Source organism: Perognathus longimembris, chromosome 20 (assembly GCF_023159225.1).
Source record: "Perognathus longimembris pacificus isolate PPM17 chromosome 20, ASM2315922v1, whole genome shotgun sequence".
Taxonomy (NCBI): domain Eukaryota; kingdom Metazoa; phylum Chordata; class Mammalia; order Rodentia; family Heteromyidae; genus Perognathus; species Perognathus longimembris.
In genome coordinates this window covers 41,930,121-41,952,068 of record NC_063180.1, presented here as the reverse complement: position 1 = coordinate 41,952,068, position 21,948 = coordinate 41,930,121, and the positions used below count along the sequence as shown (strand labels likewise).

The 21,948-nt window shown below is 48.2% G+C and overlaps 1 protein-coding gene and 1 non-coding gene across 2 annotated transcripts; one reads left to right on the top strand and one right to left on the bottom strand.

Moving 5' to 3' along the window:
* Positions 1 to 3,795: 3,795 nt before the first annotated feature.
* On the top strand, positions 3,796 to 3,902 carry LOC125339149. Its single transcript, XR_007208438.1, has one exon. It is a non-coding gene; the product is annotated as a U6 spliceosomal RNA (small nuclear RNA).
* Positions 3,903 to 20,257: 16,355 nt separating this feature from the next.
* Positions 20,258 to 21,948, bottom strand: LOC125338653. The gene is made up of 2 exons (XM_048329574.1): positions 21,285 to 21,948; positions 20,258 to 20,991 (listed from the first exon to the last, which is right to left on the bottom strand). The coding sequence occupies exons 1-2, from the start codon at positions 21,433 to 21,435 to the stop codon at positions 20,513 to 20,515; spliced, it is 630 nt and encodes a 209-aa protein (XP_048185531.1). The 5' UTR covers positions 21,436 to 21,948; the 3' UTR covers positions 20,258 to 20,512.

Below are 21,948 nucleotides of genomic sequence, written 5' to 3'. Positions count from 1 at the left end.
CTATAGACTATTTCCTGGTTATGAGGCTTCGAGGGTGACCCTGTTCTTGCTTCACCTGCCCTCCTGGGCTTATTCAGGAGCTTATGCCCCAAAAGAAATGTACTCCTATAAATTTTATTTAATGTATTTTACTATAGTTATTAAAAAAATGAATGGAATATACCCAAACTATTGATTGTTGTGATTTGTATGGGTGATTTACATGGTATGCGAGTTATAAAGAAAAACGGTGTTAAAAAAAAAAAAAACTAAACTCAAAAGAGAAAGGAAATAATCAAATTAACTAACCGGAATAGACATTTTTACCAAGGACAGTAAACATGGCTCAGGAGCACAAAAGCTTTGATCATCAAGACTTTACGGTAAGACAATGAGTACTTTACAGTATCGATAAGACAATGAGTACTTTACAGTATCGATTGTATGGGCCCAGAACAATAGCTAATTTACAATCAGATCTGTTCAAACCAGGTATTTGGCAAAATACTTATCATACTACATATGGTTTCTTCTTTTTTTCTGGGGGGGGGGGGTGTTGCCAGTCCTGGGGCTTGAACTCAGGGCCTGAGCACTGTCCCTGGCTTCTTTCTGCTCAAGGCTAGCACTCTACCACTTGAGCCACAGCGCCACTTCTGGCTTTTCCTATATATGTGGTGCGGAGGAATCGAACCCAGGGCTTCATGCACGCGAGGCAAGCACTCTACCACTAGGCCACATTCCCAGACCCGTACAAGGGCGTTGGAATGAGAAGGAGCCGGCTTCCTAGGAGGGCTTTTGCTCCCCCATGGGGGGTGGGGGAGGGTGGTGTCCCAAGATTTGACCTGGAAGAGGCCTGGACAGCAGTAGAGATGCCAGGGGGCCCAGGGTGGCCGCGGCCTCCTGAGCTCAGGAGATGAACAGCCTACCTCAAGCGAGGAAACGCCCTTTGTGTGAGTGTGATCAAACGAAGGCCTTCCAGGAGCACAGAGAGGAAACTATGGAGCCGCGGGCCCTGTGAAGGAGAAGCGGGAGCCACCTCGGGGCCAGGCAGGCCCCCGGCTCGGAGGGGGGGGGTCTGGAGTGGCTGCGTGCGGGCTTGGGGACATTTGACCCCGGGGCAGATCCGGTGCCCGCCAGGCGCTCACAGCCGGGGCTTCCACGCTTCCCCAGGCAGAAGGGAGCGGCGGCCCGGGGGAGAGGGGCTACGGAGCCCCGGGAAGCCACACACGCGCCCCGTCCCCCCTCCCACGTGCGCTCGGACGGGACGCAGGATCCCGGGCCAGTCCAAGGCCGCAGGAGCAGAACGCCAGCACCGGAAGCAGCACCGGCCCACAGACTTCCGGCCGGCCGCCGCCCCCCCCCCCCGGAACGCCGACTTCCTTCCGGTTGCACTGGCTCTCTCTTGCTCGCATGCACGCACGCTCGCTGGCTCCGTCGACGCCCGGACTCTCCGGGGTGGGAAGGAGGTCCTGGGCTGAGAGGAGACTGACTGACTGACTGGTCAGGGCCAGCAGCATCCAACAAAGGCCGGAGTGGCCGGAGGGGTGGTGTCTGGCCGAAGCCTGAGCAGCTGGGCGCCGGTGGCTCCGGCCCGTAAGCCGAGGACGGCCGTTAGAAGCCATGGAAGCCATGGCGGAGGGGAGGCTGCGGGGGGGGGGGGGGGGGGGGCCAGGAAGTCACCGGAAGTGGTGCTATAGCTCAAATGGTAGAGTGCCGGCCTCGGGCACGGAGGGAGGGCGCCCAGGCCCTGAGTTCAAGGCCCAGTCCTGGCACCAAAGAGTGGAGAAGAACAAGGAAGTGAGGGGCCGAGGGGCGGGGCTTGCGGGCGGGGCCGAGAAGGTAGTGAGCGGTTGGGGGGCGGGGCCACGCCTCAGCTGACGCTCGAGGGGGCGGGGCTTGCGGGCGGGGCCGAGCGCGAAAGAAGGTAGTGAGCGGTTGAGGGGCGGGGCCAGGCCTCAACTGATGCTGGAGGGGCGGGGCCAGGAGCTGGACTGGGTCATTTCCGCCTGGCTCCCAGCGCAGTCCCCTTCCTCCAGGATGGTGCCGTGACTTGGGTTAGGCCCTGCGGAGCTGGGCAGGCGCGCCTCGGTCTCCTCTTGGGGGACTGTGCTTCTGTACACCCGGCGTATCGGGTACCGGCAGCCAGCTTTTCCTTGTGGGGGGAAACCCCCCCCCCCAAGGAAAGCCCGCCCTATGCAGATGCCTCTCTCGACCTCCAGGCGACCCTCGAAGACAAGTAGAGCTAAGCGGTGCTTCCTGCCAGGTCTGGACCAGGGCACGGGCGGGCGGTGTGGGTGAGGAACTAGGTGGAGCGGCACAGCCTGCCTCTTCCCGCAGGTTATTGGCGCCCTTCCTGTAGTGGCTTTAGTGAGGCTGAGCCCCCAATCAGGCCCCGGGAGCCATGGGTGTGGGGTGGCTGAGGAACAGTGTGGAGAACCGGGGCCTACTTCTCCCTTCTTGGTAACTTTTTGCTCTGTCTGAACTGATTTTGTTGGAACTGGGCCTCAAAACAGGCCACCAGCGCCAGTGAGCATACTCGGAGTCGTGCACGTGCTCCAAACCGTGCGCATGCCCTGAGCCTGTGCTGGAAGTGTGTGGAGAACTGGAGCCCGCGTCTCCCTTCTTGGTAGCTTTTGCTGTGCCTCAGGTGGTTTTGGTGACTTAGCCCTCCCCCCCCCCAAAAAAAACAAACCACCAAAACAGTCTTCTGGCACCTCCTCTGCATCCATCCCCCAGCTGTGTGTCTAGGCCTTTTTTGAGTCAAAGCCAGCTCCTAGTCTGGGCCAGCCACAAGGCCATTTCAGCTCCAAGTCCAGGCTAGCTTTGAGTCCAAGCCTTCCTGGAGTCTGGGCCAGCTCCACATCCGGGCCTACCCCAAGTCTGCTCCAGCTCGGAGTCTGGGCCTGCTTCAAGTTCACACCTCTCTGAGTATAGACCAGTCACGAGTCGAGGCCTACCCCGAGTCCATCCCGCCAGCTCTGATTCTGGGCCTACTCTGTTCAGAGCTTTCAGCTGTGCTGTATCATGTCTGTAGCAGGGCTTGGGGGTTGGTGGTTGAGGGAATTGTAAGACATTAATTTTTCAGTATCGAGACCTTATCCACATTTTACTAGGTATACCAAGATATTTTGTCTAGATTTTTGGACCACACAAATGGTATCCACAGCCTCCTCAGCTAGGCAAGCACGTTTATGCTGAGCCATCACTGCCGCAGGCCTGGCACAAGATCTGTCCCATTAGGAGCTGAGTGGGGGGTAGCAGAAGGCAGGATCAGAAAGTGGGATCTAGAGATCTGTAAGCCTGCCTCCCTCCCTCCCTCCCTCCCTCCCTTCCTTCCTTTCCTTTCTTTGCTTTCCTTTCCCCCTTCCTCTGTCAACCATCCTCCAGATCCTGCTCAGTAGAGGAGTGGCTCCAGGGTGCTGTGCCTTTGTTCTACAGAGACTTCTTTGACTTCAGGCACTGTGGTTAGAAAATGCAGAGTCTAGAAGCTTGGAATCGTGAGTGTAGGATCTGGGTGTACGGCCAGTGTAGGATGGGCTGAGTGGACCCCAACAAAAATTGCTTTGGAGGACCCAGACCCCAGCCCAGGTCTTGCAGAAGGCAAAGGGGTTAGGGTATAAGGGGATGTGTGGGAAATGGTTTTTGCTAACACCAGTGGCTCATGTCTATAATCCTAGCTCCTCAGGCCTAGGTAGAAAAGTCCTTGAGACTCTTTATCTCCAATAATCACACACACACACACACACACACACAGCTAGAAGTGGAGCTGTGGCTCAAGTTGTAGAGCATTAGCCCTGAATGAAAAAGGCTCAGGGGGTTCTGGCTTCAGCAGCACATATACTAAAATTGGAACAATACAGAGAAGATTAGCATGGCCCCTTTGCAAGAGTAACAAGCAAATTTGTTAAGCGTTCCATATTTTTATAAAATACTTTGTGTCTGTTTTATGATATGTAATAGTGACTGTGCTTTATCTGAGTTTTTTTTTGTTTGCTTGTTTTTTTGGGTTTTTTTGCCAGCTTGGACTCAGGGCCTGAGCACTGTCCCTGGCTTCTTTTTGCTCAAGGCTAGCACTCTGCCACTTGAGCCACAGCGCCACTTCTGGCCGTTTTCCAGGGCCTCATATATAGGAGGCAAGCACTCTTGCCACTAGGCCATATCCCCAGCCCCTATCTGAGCTGTTTTTAATGCTGTTACTCAAGAATGTTTGCTTTCCAGATGATGATTGAGAAGCTAATTTAAAAAAAAGTACTTTGAGGGCAAAATATGCAGAGAATCAGAAGAAAACATGCAGAGTCCACTTGGAATTTTGAGTGTAGAATCTGTATGTATGGCCTATCATAGCAGTAGACTGACTGACATTCCTTCTCTTGAACTTACTTTCACAGACTCAGGCCCAACTTAGGTCTGCAGCTTCATCTGTAAATCTGTACCAAGTTTTTGTCTATGCTTTCATCCCAGAGCCTGGAAAAGGGAATGAAGGCATGTGAGAGGAAGGGCAATCTATACCTTCCTGCTTGGTAAGTTAGTACCTGTCAGAACGACTTTGGCCACCCATATAGGCCCATCCGAGGCCTGTATCCTTAGCTCTGATCTTCACTGAACTTTCTTCTGTGTTTTCAGTCTTGTCCTGCATAGACATGGGGGTTAGGGGATGAGGAAATATGTAACAGACATTTATGTTTTAATTATATACATCTTATATGCATTTTATTGTGTATTCCAGGATAAGGTATTTCAATTGGCTTTGGTGAACAGCACCTCAGTACTAAGCCCTCTGATTTAGGCCTCAGAAGTCAGTCAGTTCCTACAGACTGGGTTATGTCAGCTTTCCAATAAGGCTCTTCAGAGGGAAGCAGAAGGCATAACCTAATCTTCTCCTTTCCTGTCAGACATACCAGGCCCTGCTTATCTGCAATGAGGCTCCTGGATGCCCAGCCTTTGTTGCATGTTGACTTTTTCTGTCTGTGGGCACTTTGAAGAGAAAATATACCAACTGTCAGGAGAAAACATGGACAGCCCAGATACTTTGAATGGTGAGTGTAGATTCTGGGTATAGAGCCCCAAGTCTGCTTTGTTAGACTGAGGCCCAACTTAGGCCTCCATCCTCTTCTCTAAGTCTTTACCATGCTTTCATCTGTGCTTTCAGTTCCTGGAAAGGGGAGGGAAAGCGTTTGTGAGGAAGGGCAGCCTATCCGTTCCTGCTTGGTAAGTTGTTACCTGTCAGAACAACCTATAACTCTAGGCCACAACCTTGCCTTCTATCCTCAGCTCTGAGAGAACTCAAATCCATACTAATGTGTACCTAACACGCTCAGCAACTCTAATCCACTCCCTATGGCTAAAGGGGGAATCGTCTTAATGAATAGCATTGTTGAGGAATTGGGTAAAGGTGTAGGGTTGTTGATGTTAAGAGTAGGGAGGGTTACAGCTGAGTGTTTTTAGGACTATTCAGTGTAGGAATTAGAATTAAGTTTTTAGTTATGGTTCAGAGACAGGTTAGAGCAGGTGTTGGGTTTTCCACTTAGATAAGTTAGGGTTAAGGTCAATCTTGTAGAAAGATAGTGGATTATGGTTAGTGAATATGTTAGGATTAGTGTTAGGGAACTGGTAAGGTTAGGAGTTATGGAAAAGATGAGGTAGCATTTGGATTATGGGATGGGTCAGGCTTAGTGTTAGGAAAGGGGATAGAGAACACGGTAGACAAAGGGTGTGATTCAGGACCTTGTTAGGGGAAATGTTCGGATAAGTGTTCAGGAAAGGTTCAGCATTAGGAAACAGGTGAGAGCTTTGTGGAATGGGTTAGGGTTATGGACATTCTATGGAGTAGATTATGGAACAGGTGAAGATTAGAGGACTTGTTAGGAAAGGGCTTAGGTAAAGGCTAGGCACTATGTTAGGTTTGGGGAATGGGTTAGGATTGCTAAACGTGTTAGGCAGTTATATATGGATTTGGTTTAGTGAACACTATAGGATAAGGCTTATGGTATGTGCCGGGCTCGGGTCGCCTCCCCTGGCGCGGGGATCAAGGTTCAGCTATGCTTCTAACAGCTCCCTTTCTCACCCTCTCCCCTGGTCACCCGACCTGCAGGCAAGGCCAGGGTGGAGTGGGGTGGGGGGGTGCCCAGGAAAGACCACAGGTGCACGCGGTCGGACAAAATCGCTTTACCTCCCTCCTTACCTGTGAAGAAAGCCAGGCATGCGGATCTTGGAGACGCTTCGTGAGCAATCTGATTTATTAGGGCGGGGCAAAGACTAATATGGTAGGAGGGGATGAGAGAGGGCGATTGGCCAGGACACTGATGATAGGCTACGAGCTTGCCATATGACCCCCCCCTCATGAGCTAACCACTCGGAAAGCGCCAGGCCAGGGGGAGACTGGGGGTGCATGGGCTGGCGAGAAAGTTTGGGGGCTGTTCGCAAAGCCGGTTCTTCTGGTTCCAGACCCAGAGAACTGTGGCCTGCTTCCGCATTCCCCAGGGCTGGGGGAAGGGCGGCGTCTCGGGAGCGCTCCCAATGCCCATCCCCCGTCAAGTCCAAAGGCTGGACCCCAACAGGTATGGGCATGTTAGGTAGTAAATATGGGTCCGTTAGGCTGTATGTTGCAGTACATGTTAGGGTTCATGTTAGGGTATGTGTTGGGGTATGTTTGGAGTACATGTTAGGCACCTGAATGGTTTAGACTGTGTTATAGCCTATCTTTATACATATTGAAAAGTTCATTAAACCATTAGAAAATATGTATAAACTGAATAACTTCTCTTGTGTGGTGGCACTGGAGGTTCAACTCCGCCTTAGCACTGTTCCTGAGCTTTTGTGCTAAAGGCTAGTACTCTACCAGCTGAGCCGAAAATCGCTTGTTCTCAGTTGAGATGCATGTGATTAACATTTCAGGGTGTTTCGGGAAAGAGAGTTTCACAAGGTTAAAGTTTCAACAATGGCTCATTTTAGTATCCAAGTTGAAGTAGGTAGAGATAGAAAAAGAGAAACATTTTCTAATCTCCACAGAAAAAAGACTCAGCATAGCAGCTGTTCAGTGCAGGCTTCTCAGTTGTTGTGCAGGTACTGCGCCTTTAACTTCATGTTCTTAATTCAATTGTTTTTGCTCTTGGCTCCTGTTCTGCCACTTGAGCCTGGCCCCAATTCCTGTTTTCTTTTGGTTTTTGTTTTTGTTTTTGCCAGTCCTAGGGCTTGGACTCAGGCCCTGAGCACTGTCCCTGGCTTCTTTTTGCTCAAGGCTAGCACTCTGCCACTTGAGCCACCGCGCCACTTCTGGCCTTTCCTGTGTATGTGGTGCTGAGGAATCAAACCCAGGGCTTCATGCATGCTAGGTGAGCACTCTACCATTAAGCCACATTCCCAGCCCCCAATTGTTTTTTAATAGTTAGAGATAATATGACTTTCTAGTATTAAGAGCAATGAGTCACTAAAACCTAGCGTTTTGTTTTGTTGCCAGTGTACTGGGGCTTGGACTCGGGGCCTGAGCACTGTCCCTGGCTTCTTTTTGCTCAAGGGTAGTACTCTACCACTTGAGCCACAGCACCACGTCTGGCTTTTTCTATATATGTAGTGCTGAGGAATCGAACCCAGGGCTTCATGTTTGTGAGTCAAGTACTCTACAGCTAGGCCATGTTCCCAACCCCAAACCCAGCATTTTTACCTATTTGAGTAAATTAATGGCCAGGAGGGGAAACAATTTCTTTATTCAATTTGGTATCCTGTTCTAATGTGTAAGTATGGCCTTTTTGCTTAAACTGAACATGTAATTTCCCATTTCCTATGTATCTACTTTTCTGTTGTTTAAAACTGCCATTGCCAAAATTTCATGTCTTAGATGTTGTTAACTTTTGTTCTAGTAGTAGATTTTGGACTCCAGGTCCTTGGGCTCTTGCTTATTTTTTGTTCAATGCTTAGATATACAACTTGAGCCACACCTCGAGTTTCTGACTTTTGTGTCTCATTGAGTAAGTCTTTCAGATTTATCTTCAGGTACTGCTTTGAGCCTCTATTCTTAGGATAGTCTACTTTTTTTTTTTTTTTTGCCAGTCCTGGGAACTGAACTCAGGGCCTGGGCTTATTTTGCTAAAGGCTTGCACTCTACCACTTGAGCCATAGCACCACTTCTGGCCTTTTCTGTTTATGTGGTACTAAGGAATCAAACCCAGGGCTTCATGCATGCTAGGCAAGCACTCTACCACTAAGCCATATTCCCAGACCCCAAATAGGCTACTCTTGAAGCTAGAATTACTGAAGTTAGAATTACTGAGATAGGCCATGATACCAGGCATGTCTTTGTCCGTCTCTGTTAAGTCTTTATTCTATTGACAGTGGCTTTTACTTATCAGTGTACGTATTTCCTATGTATTTTGACAAATAATTTCTCCCCCAAATAGATTTTTGATGTTATTTGAGGCGAGATTTTCTTAGATATTTGCACAAAGCACAATGGATGTGCATACCGACTTGAACTCACTGTTAGAAGAGAGTCCCACATACCACTGCAATACTCTGGCATTTGTCCCAAATGATGGAACACCTTTCTAGAACATCTGATCTGCTATGTCCTGGAGCTTTTGTACCCACTGAACACCTCCATGGAGACATGGCCTGGATTCCTTGGCACTCCCTGTGCATTTAACATTTCCATGTATGTCCAGTAGGTTCTCTTGTACAGCTCCAGGTCGCTGCGTTTCCCCCCTCTCAACACCCTTGTGTCTGGGGGATCAGATTATAGGTTGAAAAAAACACAGTATTTAGGATTCATGAATTGTACAACACAATTGTACAACATTGACATTTTAATAAAGTTAGAATAATAAATAGAACAAACATTTTACAACAGTGAGAGCAAAAAGAAAAATAGAGATTTTCCCAGGGAGTGGGGAGGGAAGGTCTATGTGTAGATTGGCCTCTAAGTTGCCTTCAGGAAGAAATTCTAGGTCAGAGTTGTCAAAGGGATCTACATCCTCATTAAAGACATCGTTTTCTTCCTGTGTTGAGGGAGGGGCAGATTCTAGTTTCTCAAGTGAAGATTTGTTGTCCTGCAGCAAGACTAATTTGTCTGGATATTCTGTGAGGGCAGATTGACTTTCCTCAACTGAATCTAGCTTTTGGACCTCACTCATTTTCCTGAACATAGACTGGGGACATTTTCCATTAGCTCCTACCCCCAGGTGCTACTTTATCTAACACACAAAGAGGAGTGCTAATTTGACTCCTTTGGAACTGATCTAGTCTGACTCTGAAAGTCAGAGGGGGGGGGGTCATTCTGGATCATCTTATTTTTCTGGAATACTGGAAGGTTCACTGATGTCACATGTGGGATTCAGAACCAGTGGGATGGCCACAGGACTCAAAACCTGTTTGGACTTTTCTGCAAATGGCACAAACCACTCTATGTTCACATGCCTCCTCGAGTCCAATGATGGCTCCAGATCCCCACCGGTCTCCCTCGCTGGCACCACTGATGGGTTCTGCACCTGGAGGTCAGGAGCAGCTGCTCTATGGCAGCCAAAACCTGAAAATGGAAATAGGTACAAGATTGTTAGAGTGGACTCTGGAGGTGGGAATTGAACTTCCATGAGTATCTAATGGAAGAAGCTGTAGAATTTGAGTTTTGACTGAACACTGTTGAGAAGGTAGGGTCTTTCTCATAAGTGACTATCCCCAAGTACTTTCAAAAAGAGAACAGACCTTGCCTGGCAGAAAATATACATAAAAGGACATGTTGCCAACCAGGGTAGTGCTAAGAGTTCCCAGCCAATCAGAACCGTCCCTAGAGGCCTACGTTCCTTCCCTACTCACAAGCTCTGAGGCATCTATGTGAGGACTCCTCCCACTTTTTCTTGGTCTCATTCCTCACTTGGGCTCCTCCAGCTCATCAAGAAGAACGTGTAAGCAGAGGATCAGGTCCAAGGAGGGCATGTTGAGCATGACATAGTACATTAGTTCTTTCTGGGTGTGTCAGTTCCTGGGCTCATAGAAGTCAGCAAGGTAGAAGTCCATCCACATGGTGAAGAAGGAACACAGGGTGCTGTGGGCAGATTGGGGACAAGGAGGGTGAGAGCCCGCCCTCACCACCTGGAGCCTTCAACCACAGCCCCTCTCTGGAGGACTCCCATGCTGTGGCTGTTCATCCTATATGCAGACTTGCATGGTGGGAAGAGGGAGGAGAGACCTGCAAGCAGGATGCTCTTCACAACCCACTTCTAGAAGCTTCTGAAAGACAATTCTCCAAAAATTCTCACTGTGCTAGGCCATGAGAAGGGTGTTTCCCCACAGGGTCTGGCGTTCTGCCCACAGGCCTCCCTGTCACCCCTGAGAGCCCCAGCCCCACCCACAGCCGTGTCCTCTGTGTCCACGCAAGTCCCAAGCCTCAACTCCCTGGTGGAAGCCACAAGGGGTGTGGAAAGGAGAACTTTGCAGTTTGATTCAGAAGCCTCAAAGATAGCCAGTTTTCAAGGAGGCTTTGTGCCAGAGTTCACTTCTTCACTTTTTCATCTTCCTCATAGTTACAGTGAAGGGATCTGTACCTTTGGGAGGAGAGTCATCTCTATAGTTCTCCTTTTCCAAACTAACAGAATACCTGTAGGGCTGCCTAAGTCCCAGATGGGAATGGAAAACTGACAGACAAATGAGATATGTCTATCCAGTTCTGTGAAAATTCTGCTAACAGGTTTATATGTATCTGTCTAAATAAGTGTACCAGTGGCTCACAGCTCTAATCCTAGCTAATCAGGAGGCTGAGATCTGAGGGATTGCAGTTTGAAGCCAGTCTAGACACTGAAAGTCTAAAGACACTTATCTTCAATTAACCAGTAGAAGGCAAGAATTGGACTGGTGGCTCAAATGGTAGAGTGCTAGCTCTGAGCACCAAAGGAACAGCACTCAGGCCTTAGTTCAAGTTGCAAGACTGGAACACGCACAAAAGAAGTAAATTCTTTAGGGGTTATAAATAAGTAAAGCCAACATAATCCCTCCCTGACGGCTCAGAAGTGATTCAGCCACCTAGTTTACCCTCCAGTCTTTCCTCTGTTACTTCACAGGACTCCAAGATTGCTACTGAACCCTTATTTTCTAATGAGAAATGGATTTCCTAGGGCCTCACCCTAGGTGAGGGCAGAAGTTGGGTGCCACTGGCTCATGACTAACCCTAGCCTCTCAGTAAGCAAGTTTCTGAGGCCCCAGTAGCTTCTAGGGAACATGAAATGTCCTGAGTGGCCCAGTCCTGAGAAACTAGCCAGGGTGTGCACTTTGTCTCATGCCAAGCTCCCATGAGAACACTCCAGTGAAACAAGTTCAGGGAAGTTCCAGGTATTCCACAGCCAGGAGGGGCTGAATAGCCCTGGGTTCGAAGAGGGAACACTCACTTTTTACACATAATATCCAGCATTTGCTCCATTGTCCCCTAATGTCTGTAGTTATGAAGTTGTGAATGAAGAAGAGATTACCTTTCTGGTGTGCAAGAACTAGGTTCAACACTAGCATCTCCAGCACGCCTGCCTCCAGGCTCCATACATTGTATGGCACATTCAGAGTCTGGGCTGACCCGTCAGCACACTAAGGTTTTAAAAAGAATGGATCTTTCAAACATGGAAATAAGAGCACACTTCAAATTGAGTGATAGTGATAGAGTAGATTGAAAACTACACACAAAGCATTATATCAGCAATGGACACTTAAAAGCACATGAGAAGAAGGTTCTGGTGTGGGCTAGCATGGGGTCAAATAGGTTTCCTGAGGTGAATGTGTACTTTGCCTGTGTTGCCCTGTATTTTCCTTGGTTTCTTCTTGGAAAAAGGTCTGACACATTGGACTGGTGGCCTGGCACTAATCCAATGTCTATAGCTTTCAGTAAGACAGCCATACCTCTCTTGCCTGAGACGTGAGTCGCAGACCAAGGGAGCTGCCTTGAGCTGACTGTCAGTTACAGTTCCCTGCTATCAGGGTTCCATGTTCTGTTCATTGTGAAGGAGGCAGGGTCACCTCTAGGGCCCAATGACCTAGGCTGCTTCCTCACACAAGACAGACTGGAGGCCAAAGTCTCCCCTCCCACCTCACAATGTGCACAAGTACATTTAGTTAATAGCACACCTTGCCTAGGTACCAGCATGGTCTCAGCTTCCAGAAGCCATTCCTGGGTCAGATCCATGCTCTATTTGTCATATTTCTCGCATCTTGCACAAACCATTTTGCCTCTCTGGGCCCTCTCAGCCTGCCATGTGCATCTTGTACATGTGTGCTAGCCCGCTGTGCTCCTCTCCCCGGGTGGGCTGACAAAAGGGCCCTTTGGGCGCAGGCAGCTGGTGACCAGCTCCCTCCCTCTCACCTTGAAGTAATCTTCCTTCCATCTGGTCAGTCACAGCCCTAAATGGTCAACAGCAGCTGCCATCAATCAGCCCACCATAATGGAATCCTCTGCCCTCATGTCCTGCCTGAAATCCCACCCTTAGCCCCTCTAGAATATAAGAACTGCTCTAGACAAAAACAAGCGTTGTTTTTTTTTTTTTCTCTCCATCTAGTGAGAGAACCAGCTTTGTCAGCTCCTCTGCTGACAAACCCTTTTCTCTGTACATGACTCCCTATCCCCTTGATTTTCTGGGATGGGTGCTTTCATTGGTGCTGTGACTTGGATCTAGGCTTCCCTGGTGAGTTTTGCTCTTTTCCTTTGGGGAATCTGAGCTGCCCCAGGGACCTGATACCCAGCTCAGGCCTACCCAGAAAACTGCCAAGGCAAATTCCTCCTGACCTAGCACCTTTCCTGCATTCAACACGGGCTGGTTTGCCCCCCGTCAGTGGTGAGTGATAGTTCAAGGCTCAGGGCACAAGGGTAAAGGATCAGCACCCAGTTCTGAGTCCAGCCCAGGAGGCCAAGGCCATTTGCTAGCCAGTGTTGGCCAGGGATCTAGTAACTGTGTGGGGACGGGCAACCTCTCTTGTTGCTTCCCTTGTATGTTCAGGACCCAGGCATTGCGGGTAACAACCCCTCTCGCTGCTTCACTCTCAGCCAGTTCACCAGAGTTCCTCTGGGGCCACCCTGGATGCTCTAGCATCAACTCCCTGCACTTGCCTTGGGAGGGGCCCTGCCTACATTTCCTCAGAAGTCTCCTCTGGTCTGTTTCTTGCATATTCTGGAGCCTTTAAACCTCCTGCCTGACCTTAAACCTCATAAACTTATGTGCCTGTACAATCAAATTTGGCGCTAATATTCACTGGACAATGAATCCATGTGGCCCCTTCATGGGACACTGCCCTGATATTTTACAGGACCTATATATGTTTCTACAGGTGCTTGGGCAAGTGAAGAAGGCCATCAACATACAGCCCTCCCCTCCCCCCTCTCTCTCTCTGCCTCTCTGCTTGGGCCCTTTAGAAGGGAGTCCTGGGACCCCTGCCCCTCCAGGTTCCCTCTCAAGGCTAGCCATCTGGCTTAAAATTCTCTTAGCTAAGATTAACTACATTCTTCCTCTCTACAACTGTTTGTATTTTCTGAGTAAAAACAGTCTGTCACTCTGCTCCAAGCATCCCATAATGGGAGCGGTTAGGCAGATAACATAACTAAAATAAACCAGTCCTTTTCTTTCCGGAGTCTATTCTCATCAGAATTAAGATTATTAAATCTTTTCTTTAAGGCAAAACACTTCTAGGAGGCCTCTGTAGGCTCCCTGGGGAACCCCCCCCCCCCATTCTCTCTTCTGGTCCTGGAGATTAACACCTGCCTTGGAAGAGACAAAGGCCACGCGGCGGGGGTTCCATATGACTCCCTTTGGTCCACCAAGCATTCTGGCCTTCACTCCTCTTGGTGTTCAAAGGTCAATTTATATCCTAACGTGTCTCATTACCAAAATGGTTTTAAAGGTTTTCTGTTCTTTGGGTCAATGTTTAAGCATGGAGATTCTGTTAAATCCTGCCTGTTGGCTAAACCTTAAGTTTTGTCTTATATTTTGCTTGGTGGTCCCTGTTTTTCTAGTTTTGACCACATGGTCCTAAACTTAAACCAATTTTATTTTCTTTTTTCAAAAAACCTAAGTGCCGGGGGCTGGGGATATAGCCTAGTGGCAAGAGTGCCTGCCTCGGATACACGAGGCCCTAGGTTCGATTCCCCAGCACCACATATACAGAAAATGGCCAGAAGCGGCGCTGTGGCTCAAGTGGCAGAGTGCTAGCCTTGAGCAAAAAGAAGCCAGGGACGGTGCTCAGGCCCTGAGTCCAAGGCCCAGGACTGGCCAAAAAAAAACAAAAAAACCTAAGTGCCCCTTATAACTTAGGTACACAAGCGTGTGTGTGTGTGTGTGTGTGTGTGTGTGTGTGTGAGTGTGAGTGAAGATGTTCAAAGTAATCTCATTGTAGTACATAAAAACTCTGTCATAGTGGTGTAAAATTTATTTGCTTTTTGATTACAGTTGTAACTAATGTGAACCTTGTGTTAAAGGGGTTAATTATCAAGTATGCTCTTTGTTAAAAGAAAAAATCTTTATCGGGGCTGGGGATATGGCCTAGTGGCAAGAGTGCTTGCCCCGTATACATGAGGCCCTGGGTTCAATTCCCCAGTACCACATATACAGAAAATGGCCAGAAATGGCACTGTGGCTCAAGTGGCAGAGTGCTAGCCTTGAGCAAAAAGGAGCCAGGGACAGTGCTCAGGCCCTGAGTCCAAGGCCCAGGACTGGCAAAAAAAAAAAAATCTTTATCAGTGGAAGTATTAAAAGGAATGAGACACAGCCCTGCTCCTAACCAGCTGTGATTAAAAAAAAAAAACAGTAAGGAGTAATGTAAAAAAAATAATAAAGCTAGTAAAAAGCCTTGAGAAAATTGAAAAACAAAAAAATGGCTTCCTGGGCTGGGATGTAGTTCAGTGGCAAAGCACTTGCCTAGCAAGTGCAATGTCCTGGGTTCGATCCCCAGTACCAAAAAGAAAAAAGAAAAAAAATGGCTTCCTCTGGATAAGAAAGGATTTGAAAAGCAAAAACTGTCTTACAAACTCCAAAAGGTTTGAGTATGTAGCAGAAGGTATATCTTAAAAGATAGAGTTTATGAGTAAAGTTGGTATGTAATTAAGTTGGCTATGATTTAAATAAGGTCAGGATTAATACACTGATGTAAAACTAGCATATCATTCTTATGTCCATCTCTGCTATTAAGTTTGTCAAGTTTCCAAACATGTAAGCCAGCTTGGATACAGAGCTGACAATGGTTTCAATTTTCAGTAGTATCTTAAAGTGCGCTATATTCAGGTAAGCAGTTTTAATATACTCATCATGTCCACTGAGTTTTATTATAGATTTTACTCTCCGCTGTATTTATCCAGACCCACAGAAAAATAACTGACAAGTACTTGTTGGTCAATTCTTAACAAGTTACAGGTGAGCTCTAATTATTTCCATTGGTCTCCTTGTTGCTTTAATTGGAAATAAAAAGGGGTTTTGTGGCAAAGACTCATCTGATCTGAGGATTACAGTGCCAAGCCAGCCCGGGCAGAAAAATCCCTCTGAGACTCCATCTCCCAACTAACCAGCAAAGAGCCAGGCTGGAAGCATGGCTCCAGAGGCTCTCATCTCTTAATTAACCAGCCAAGTTCTGGAAGTGGTGTTGTAGTTCAATGTGGTAGAGTGCTAGCCTTGAGCAGAAGTGCTCAGGGACAGTGCTCAGGCCTTGAATTCAAACCCTGTGACTGACAAAAGAGATGCCAACTGGGACAAGCCATCCAGGGACAAAGCCTGCCCTGACAAGGAGGAATCATGGAGGGGAGTTGGAGGGGATGGTGTCACAACCCAAATGGAGCCACTTTGTATCCACCCTTTAAAAATTAACCAAAGCCGGGAGTCCAAGAGAAATAGTTAATAAGCTTGACCATATCTGTCTTCATCCTTGCCTTTGTTACCTGCTATTTGTATTTGTAGTAAGTCTTAGACTCAGGACAGTTAGCCTTGACAGCTTTGTGGGTCTTCTTGTATACATACTCTATTGTCCAGACATCTACTAAGGCCTCCGACTAGGCCCTTAACCACTCCAATCCAGTCCTGGTTTCTGACTGGTTATTCTCAAGCAGTCTACTATGCTTTCCCCTACGCAGTTGCCAGAAACCCTAGACACTCCCTTCCTGCCCCCAGTTCACTTATATGGAAATTCCTCTTTCCCTGTAATGAACCACAGCTGGGCTTATGCTCCAAATGGAACTTTCTGGCTTGTGGCCAGATTTGTTCTCGGTGTCCTTCACGTTAACTGGTCCTGCCACCTTGTCAGCCTTTTGCCTGATCTCACCTTTTCAGAAGATTCTCTTTAATAGGATAATAGCCCTCACTCAGGACACCGCCTGGGGACAAGTCAAGGCCATCCTATTACGACAGGCAACGGGAGGCTTCACTTGCCCTGCCCTGCCCAGCGCAGACCTGGACCCTAAAGACCCCAGCCCAAGCGACTCCTCGACGCCCCCATGCCAGCAGGAAGCGGCCAGTGAAGACCAGGACACCTACTGGCTCTGGTACCTCTAAGTATTTCTGCCACGTCTTCCTCAGGCTCCTGTGATCCTAAGACGAAGCTGGGAATGTCTTACTTCCCCCTTCAGGATACCGGGAGTCAGGTACCATGCTCTCTCTCCAAGACGGAGAAGGCACTCTCCATTTCCTCCCTGTGCTTAACCAGGGTTTCGGTTGAATCGGTCAGCATGGCCCCCAGTGGAATGCTGTTTTGGTGTAAATCCGCCTTATGGGGCCTAGCACACCCTCCCCATTGCACTGTGGCACCCCCGGTTCCCCAGTACACGCTGTGCACTTGCACCAAATTTTAGGTGTTGGCTGATGAAGACCTCTGTAGGCACCTAAGCGTAGAGGAGCCAGTCCTCCTCCTCCCTCCTTTGGCAGGAATCCGCCTGGTAGCTAACATCTGTAAAAATAGCCTCAGGAGGCCTGTATTGTTCATTAACTCCCAACAACCAGGTATGTGAAGCCCCAAAGGCTAGAGCCAAGGAGACCGAAGTGACCCTTAACCTGCTATAGACTCAACTAAACCCTTTGGCAGACATGGCCCTCCATAACCAAAGGGCCCTAGGTTTGTTAATGGCTGAAAAGGGGGGAGCCTGCTTTTTTTGGGAAAAGTGTCGCTACTGTAAAAACATGACCGTCAGAGTAGAACAAAGCATGGAAGCTATAAGAAGACAGCTGCTAGCCTAAGAAGCAATCAGGAATCCCAGGTCTTTGATAACCCCTCATGGGATCAATCACTCCCTGGCTTAGGCTTCTCGTGGGTCTGCTGGCAGCAATTTTTGCCTTTTACTAATTGTGCCTTACATTTTTAGACAGCTACAAAATATTCCCACGGAAAAGAGGAGGACCTTTACCAATCAAACTGTCAAGCAAATACTTCTTGGATGGTACCTGGCCGAGCAACAATTTAGGGACCCCTATTGACTACTTCGCCCCCTCTCAGCAGGAAGTAGCTCCAGAAGAAATGATGGATCGCCGCCCATGCTCCTGATGTGTGCTCCTGACCTGGTACCCATCCTTACTAAAAAAAAAAGGGGGGGGGCGGGGGAATGTCAGCCTGCCATGTGCATCTTGTACATGTGTGCTAGCCCGCGTGCTCCTCTCCCCAGGTGGGCCGACAAAAAGGGCCCTTTGGGCGCAGGCAGGTGGTGACCAGCTCCCTCCCTCTCACCTTGAAGTAATCTTCCATCTGGTCAGTCACAGCCCTAATTGGTAACAGCGGCTGCCATCAATCAGCCCACCATAATGGAATCCTCTGCCCTCGTGTCCCGCCTGAAATCCCACCCTTAGCCCCCCCTAGAGTATAAGAACCGCTCCAGCCAAAGACAAGCGCTTTTCCTCTCCCTTTTGTCAGCTCCCCTACTGACAGTCAACCCCTTTGGCTGCACCTGACTGTGTCCCTGTGATTTCATTTTTGACAGCTATGTCCTAGGAAATTCTCAGCTTTCTGTATCCTAATCATGTTTGTCCTTAGAACCCCTCTGTGCTATCACCTGGAGGAAATGTAAATACTTAGAGATGGGAAAATAAAAGAAGTATTGGAAAACAAACATTACACACATAGACATTTTTACAGGTGTTCATTCTTTTTTTTTTTTTCTTTCTTTTTATTTTTGCCAGTCCTGGGGCTTGGACTCAGGGCCTGAGCACTGTCCCTGGATTCTTTTTGTTCAAGGCTAGCACTCTACCTCTTGAGCCACAGCGCCACTTCCGGCCTTTTCTACATATGTGGTGCTGAGGAATTGAACCCAAGGCTTCATGTATACGAGGCAAGCACTCTACCACTAGGCCATATCCCCAGCCCCGGTGTTCATTCTTTCTTTTTTGGCCAGTCCTGGGGCTTGGACTCAGGGCCTGAGCACTGTCCCTAGCTTCTTTTTGCTGAAGGCTAGCACTCTGCCACTTGAGCCACAGCGCCGCTTCTGGCCGTTTTCTGTATATGTGGTGCTGGGGAATTGAACCCAGGGCCTCATGTATAGGAGGCAAGCACTCTTGCCACTAGGCCATATCCCCAGCCCCCAGGTGTTCATTCTTGTAAGAGAAAAATATTATTTTAATACTTTTGTGAAATACTTTATGAAGGAGGCAAGGGGAGAAGGGAAGAGGTGCTACATTGTCTTACTATGACTAGTATTTTTTAAATACCACAACTTTGAAGGAATGTAATATTTAAAGATAGAAAACTGTACTCCTCTGCTTTTTACAAGTTGTTTATACAGTATTTGCTTCTGAAGTCTTGGCTTCTGTGTCCCATGACCTGCGCTCCTCCCTCAACATAAACAGGAAAAAGGAATTTCATAAATCACTGAGCTGTTGTCCAATCTCTGGATATGAATTTAAGATACAGTATTGCCTGTGATTGTGTGTCTGTATGTGTGTGGATGTGTGTGTCTGTGCCTGTGTAGATTTTGGGGCTTGAATTCAGGGCTTGTGCAATATTCTTAAGCATCTTTTGCTCAAGGCTAATGCTTTACCACTGGAACCACAGCTCCACTTCCAGCTTTTTGAAGTTAATTGGAGACAAGAGACTCAAGAGAGTTTCCTGCCTAGATTGACTTTGAACTGAACCCTCAGATCTCAGCCTCCTGAGTAGATAGGATTATAGGGATGAGCCACCAGAATCTGCTGATAGATCATTATTACTTGAGGCAGGGGGGTTACAAGTTTAAGTCCAGCTTCACCAAGCAGTATATCAAACCAAAAAACCAGTAAAAACCACACACCAAAATATATTAAAATGGAGTGAGGATAAAATGTAACCATATAGCATGCTAGCCTGACTTGCAGGAGACCATGATCTCAATAACTAATGTCACAAAACTAAGCAAAATGAGGTAATTTCAAAAGATTCTACCTGGGCTGGGAAGGTGGCTTAATGGAACTATGCCCATCTCACATTGGAAGAGATCCTTGATAACTCCGTTTAGAAAGTGTATTTGGCTATCTGAGTTTTCCTAATCTTCCACAATTCACATGTCACATCATCCTGGATAGGAACCTGTTTTGTGCTTCAACATTCCTCACCCATGCTTTATCCTTCATTTAGTCCAGCAATGTCTCCTCACCATCTACATAGTAAGCTATATCAGAAGAACCATTGTATGTTCTTTAAGTAATGCACACATAGAGCACTCAAAACTAAACCAGCTGCATAAAGATATTATAAAAACCCCTTGATTCATTAACAAAAATCCTGTGCCGCCATAGCAAATATATTCCAAATGGTGCCTCCAGCCTCTTTATAGATTTTTTTTTTTTTTTTTTTTTTTTTGCCAGTCCTGGGCCTTGGACTCAGGGCCTGAGCACTGTCCCTAGCTTCTTTTTGCTCAAGGCTAGCACTCTACCACTTGAGCCACAGCGCCACCTCTGGCTATTTTCTGTATATGTGGTGCTGGGGAATCGAACCCAGAGCTTCACATATAGGAGGCAAGCACTCTTGCCACTAGGCCATATCCCTAGCTCTATATTTTTGTAGGAAAAAAAAGTCCCACATACCACGACATTCACTCTGGCATTTGTCCCAATTGACAAAGGATGAGACTGAGGTACAAGGGAGAACACCTTTCTAAGACATCTGATGTGCCAAGTCCCCGAGCTTTTATAGTGGCTCTATCACCCCATGGAGGCGTGGCCTGGATTCCTTGCCACTCCCTGTGCATCTAATGGTTCCCTATATATCCAGTACGTTCTCTTGTACAGCTACAGGTCATTCTGCATTTCCCCCCACTCAGGACCCATGTGTCTGGGACATCAGATTGTAGGGTGAAAAAAAGACCACAATGTTTAGGATTCATGAATTGTACAACATAATGTAAACATTATTTTAATAAACTTAGAAGGATAAACTTAGAAGAATGAATATTTTACAACAATCAGGGCAAAAGAAAGATAGAGGTTTTCCCAGGGATTTGGGGGGGGGGGGGGCAGCTCTAAGTTGAGATCGGCCCCAATGTTGCCTTCAGGAAGAAACTCTTGGTCAGAGCTCGCAGGGATCGACCCCCTCATTAAGCACGGCATTTCCTTCCTGAGTTGGAGGGGCAGGTTCCAGTTTCTCAAGTGGAGATTGGCAGGAAAGATTTGTCCCGATATTCTGTGAGGGCAGATTCGCTTTCCTCAACCGGATCCAGCCCTTGAACCTCACATAGTGGTTCTGCTGAGCGTAGACAGGGGACATTTCCACGAGCCCCACGGGTGTTAACTTTATCCTGCTCAGCAAGTGGTGTGCCAGTTTCACTCCTATGGAGCCGATCTAAGCGCACTGTGAACGTGAGAGGAAGAAATTCTGGATCTTCCTCCTCCTCAAGGATACCTGCAGGCTCACCGGCGTCACCTGTGGACTTCACAACAAGTGGGACATCCACAGGATTCAACGTCTCGTTGGGCCTTGCCGTAAGTGGCACACACCGCTGTGTGTTCATGTGTTTTCTGGAGTCCAGTGATGGCTCCAGGTCCCCACCGGTCTCCCTCTCTGGCATCACCGATGGGTTCTGCACCTGGAGGTCAGGAGCAGCTGCTCTCTGGTGGCCAAAACCTGAGAATGGAAATAGGCACAGGGTTCTTAAAGCGGACTGTGGAAGTTCAGGTGTGGCTCAGCTTCCATGAGGATCTAATGGAAGAAGCTGTAGAATTTGAGTTTGGACTGAACTTTGATGAGAAGGTAGGGTCTTTCTCATGGGTGGCTATGTCAGAGTACTTTCAAAAAGAGAACAGACATTACCTGGCAGAGACTATCCATAAAAAGGAAATTTTGCCAACCTAGGTTGTACTAAGGGCTCCCGGCCAATTAGGACCAGCCCTCGAGGCCCAAGTTCCATGCCTACTCACAGGCTCTCGGGAGTCTACACAATGACTGACGTCTTCCCCTTTTTCTCAGGCTGACTGGCCCCGGGCTCCTCCAGCTGCTCGAGGAGAATGTGCAAGCGGAGGAGCAGGTCGGAGGAGGGCATGTTGAGCATCGCGTAGCGCATGAGTTCATTCAGGGCGTCTCGGTTCCTGGGCTCATAGAAGTCAGCAGGGTAGAAGTCCATCCACAGGGTGAAGAAGGAACACAAGGTGCTGTGGGCAGATTGGGGACCAGGGGCGTGAGAGCCTCCCACCGTAGCTCCATTCTGGCAGGACTCCTGTGCAGAGGCTGTCCATCCAATAGGCAGACTTGCAGGTATTGGGAAGGGGATGGAGACTCCTGCAAGCAGGATGCTCCTCACAGCCCTTTTCTAGAAGCTTCTGAAAGTCAATTCTCCCAAATTCTCACTGTAATAGGCAATGAGAAGGTTGTTTCCCCCCGGGATCTGACGTTCTGCACACAGCCCTCATCCCTGAGAGCCCCCCAGCCACACCCATAGCTATGTCATCTGCCATCCACTGAAGTCCCAAGCCTCAACCCCCTGATAGAAATGACAAGTGGCATGCAAGTGAGAAGTTTGGACTTGGAATCAGAAGCCTCAAAGATACTCATTTTTCCAAGGAGGGGCCTTCTTTCTGTGTCAAA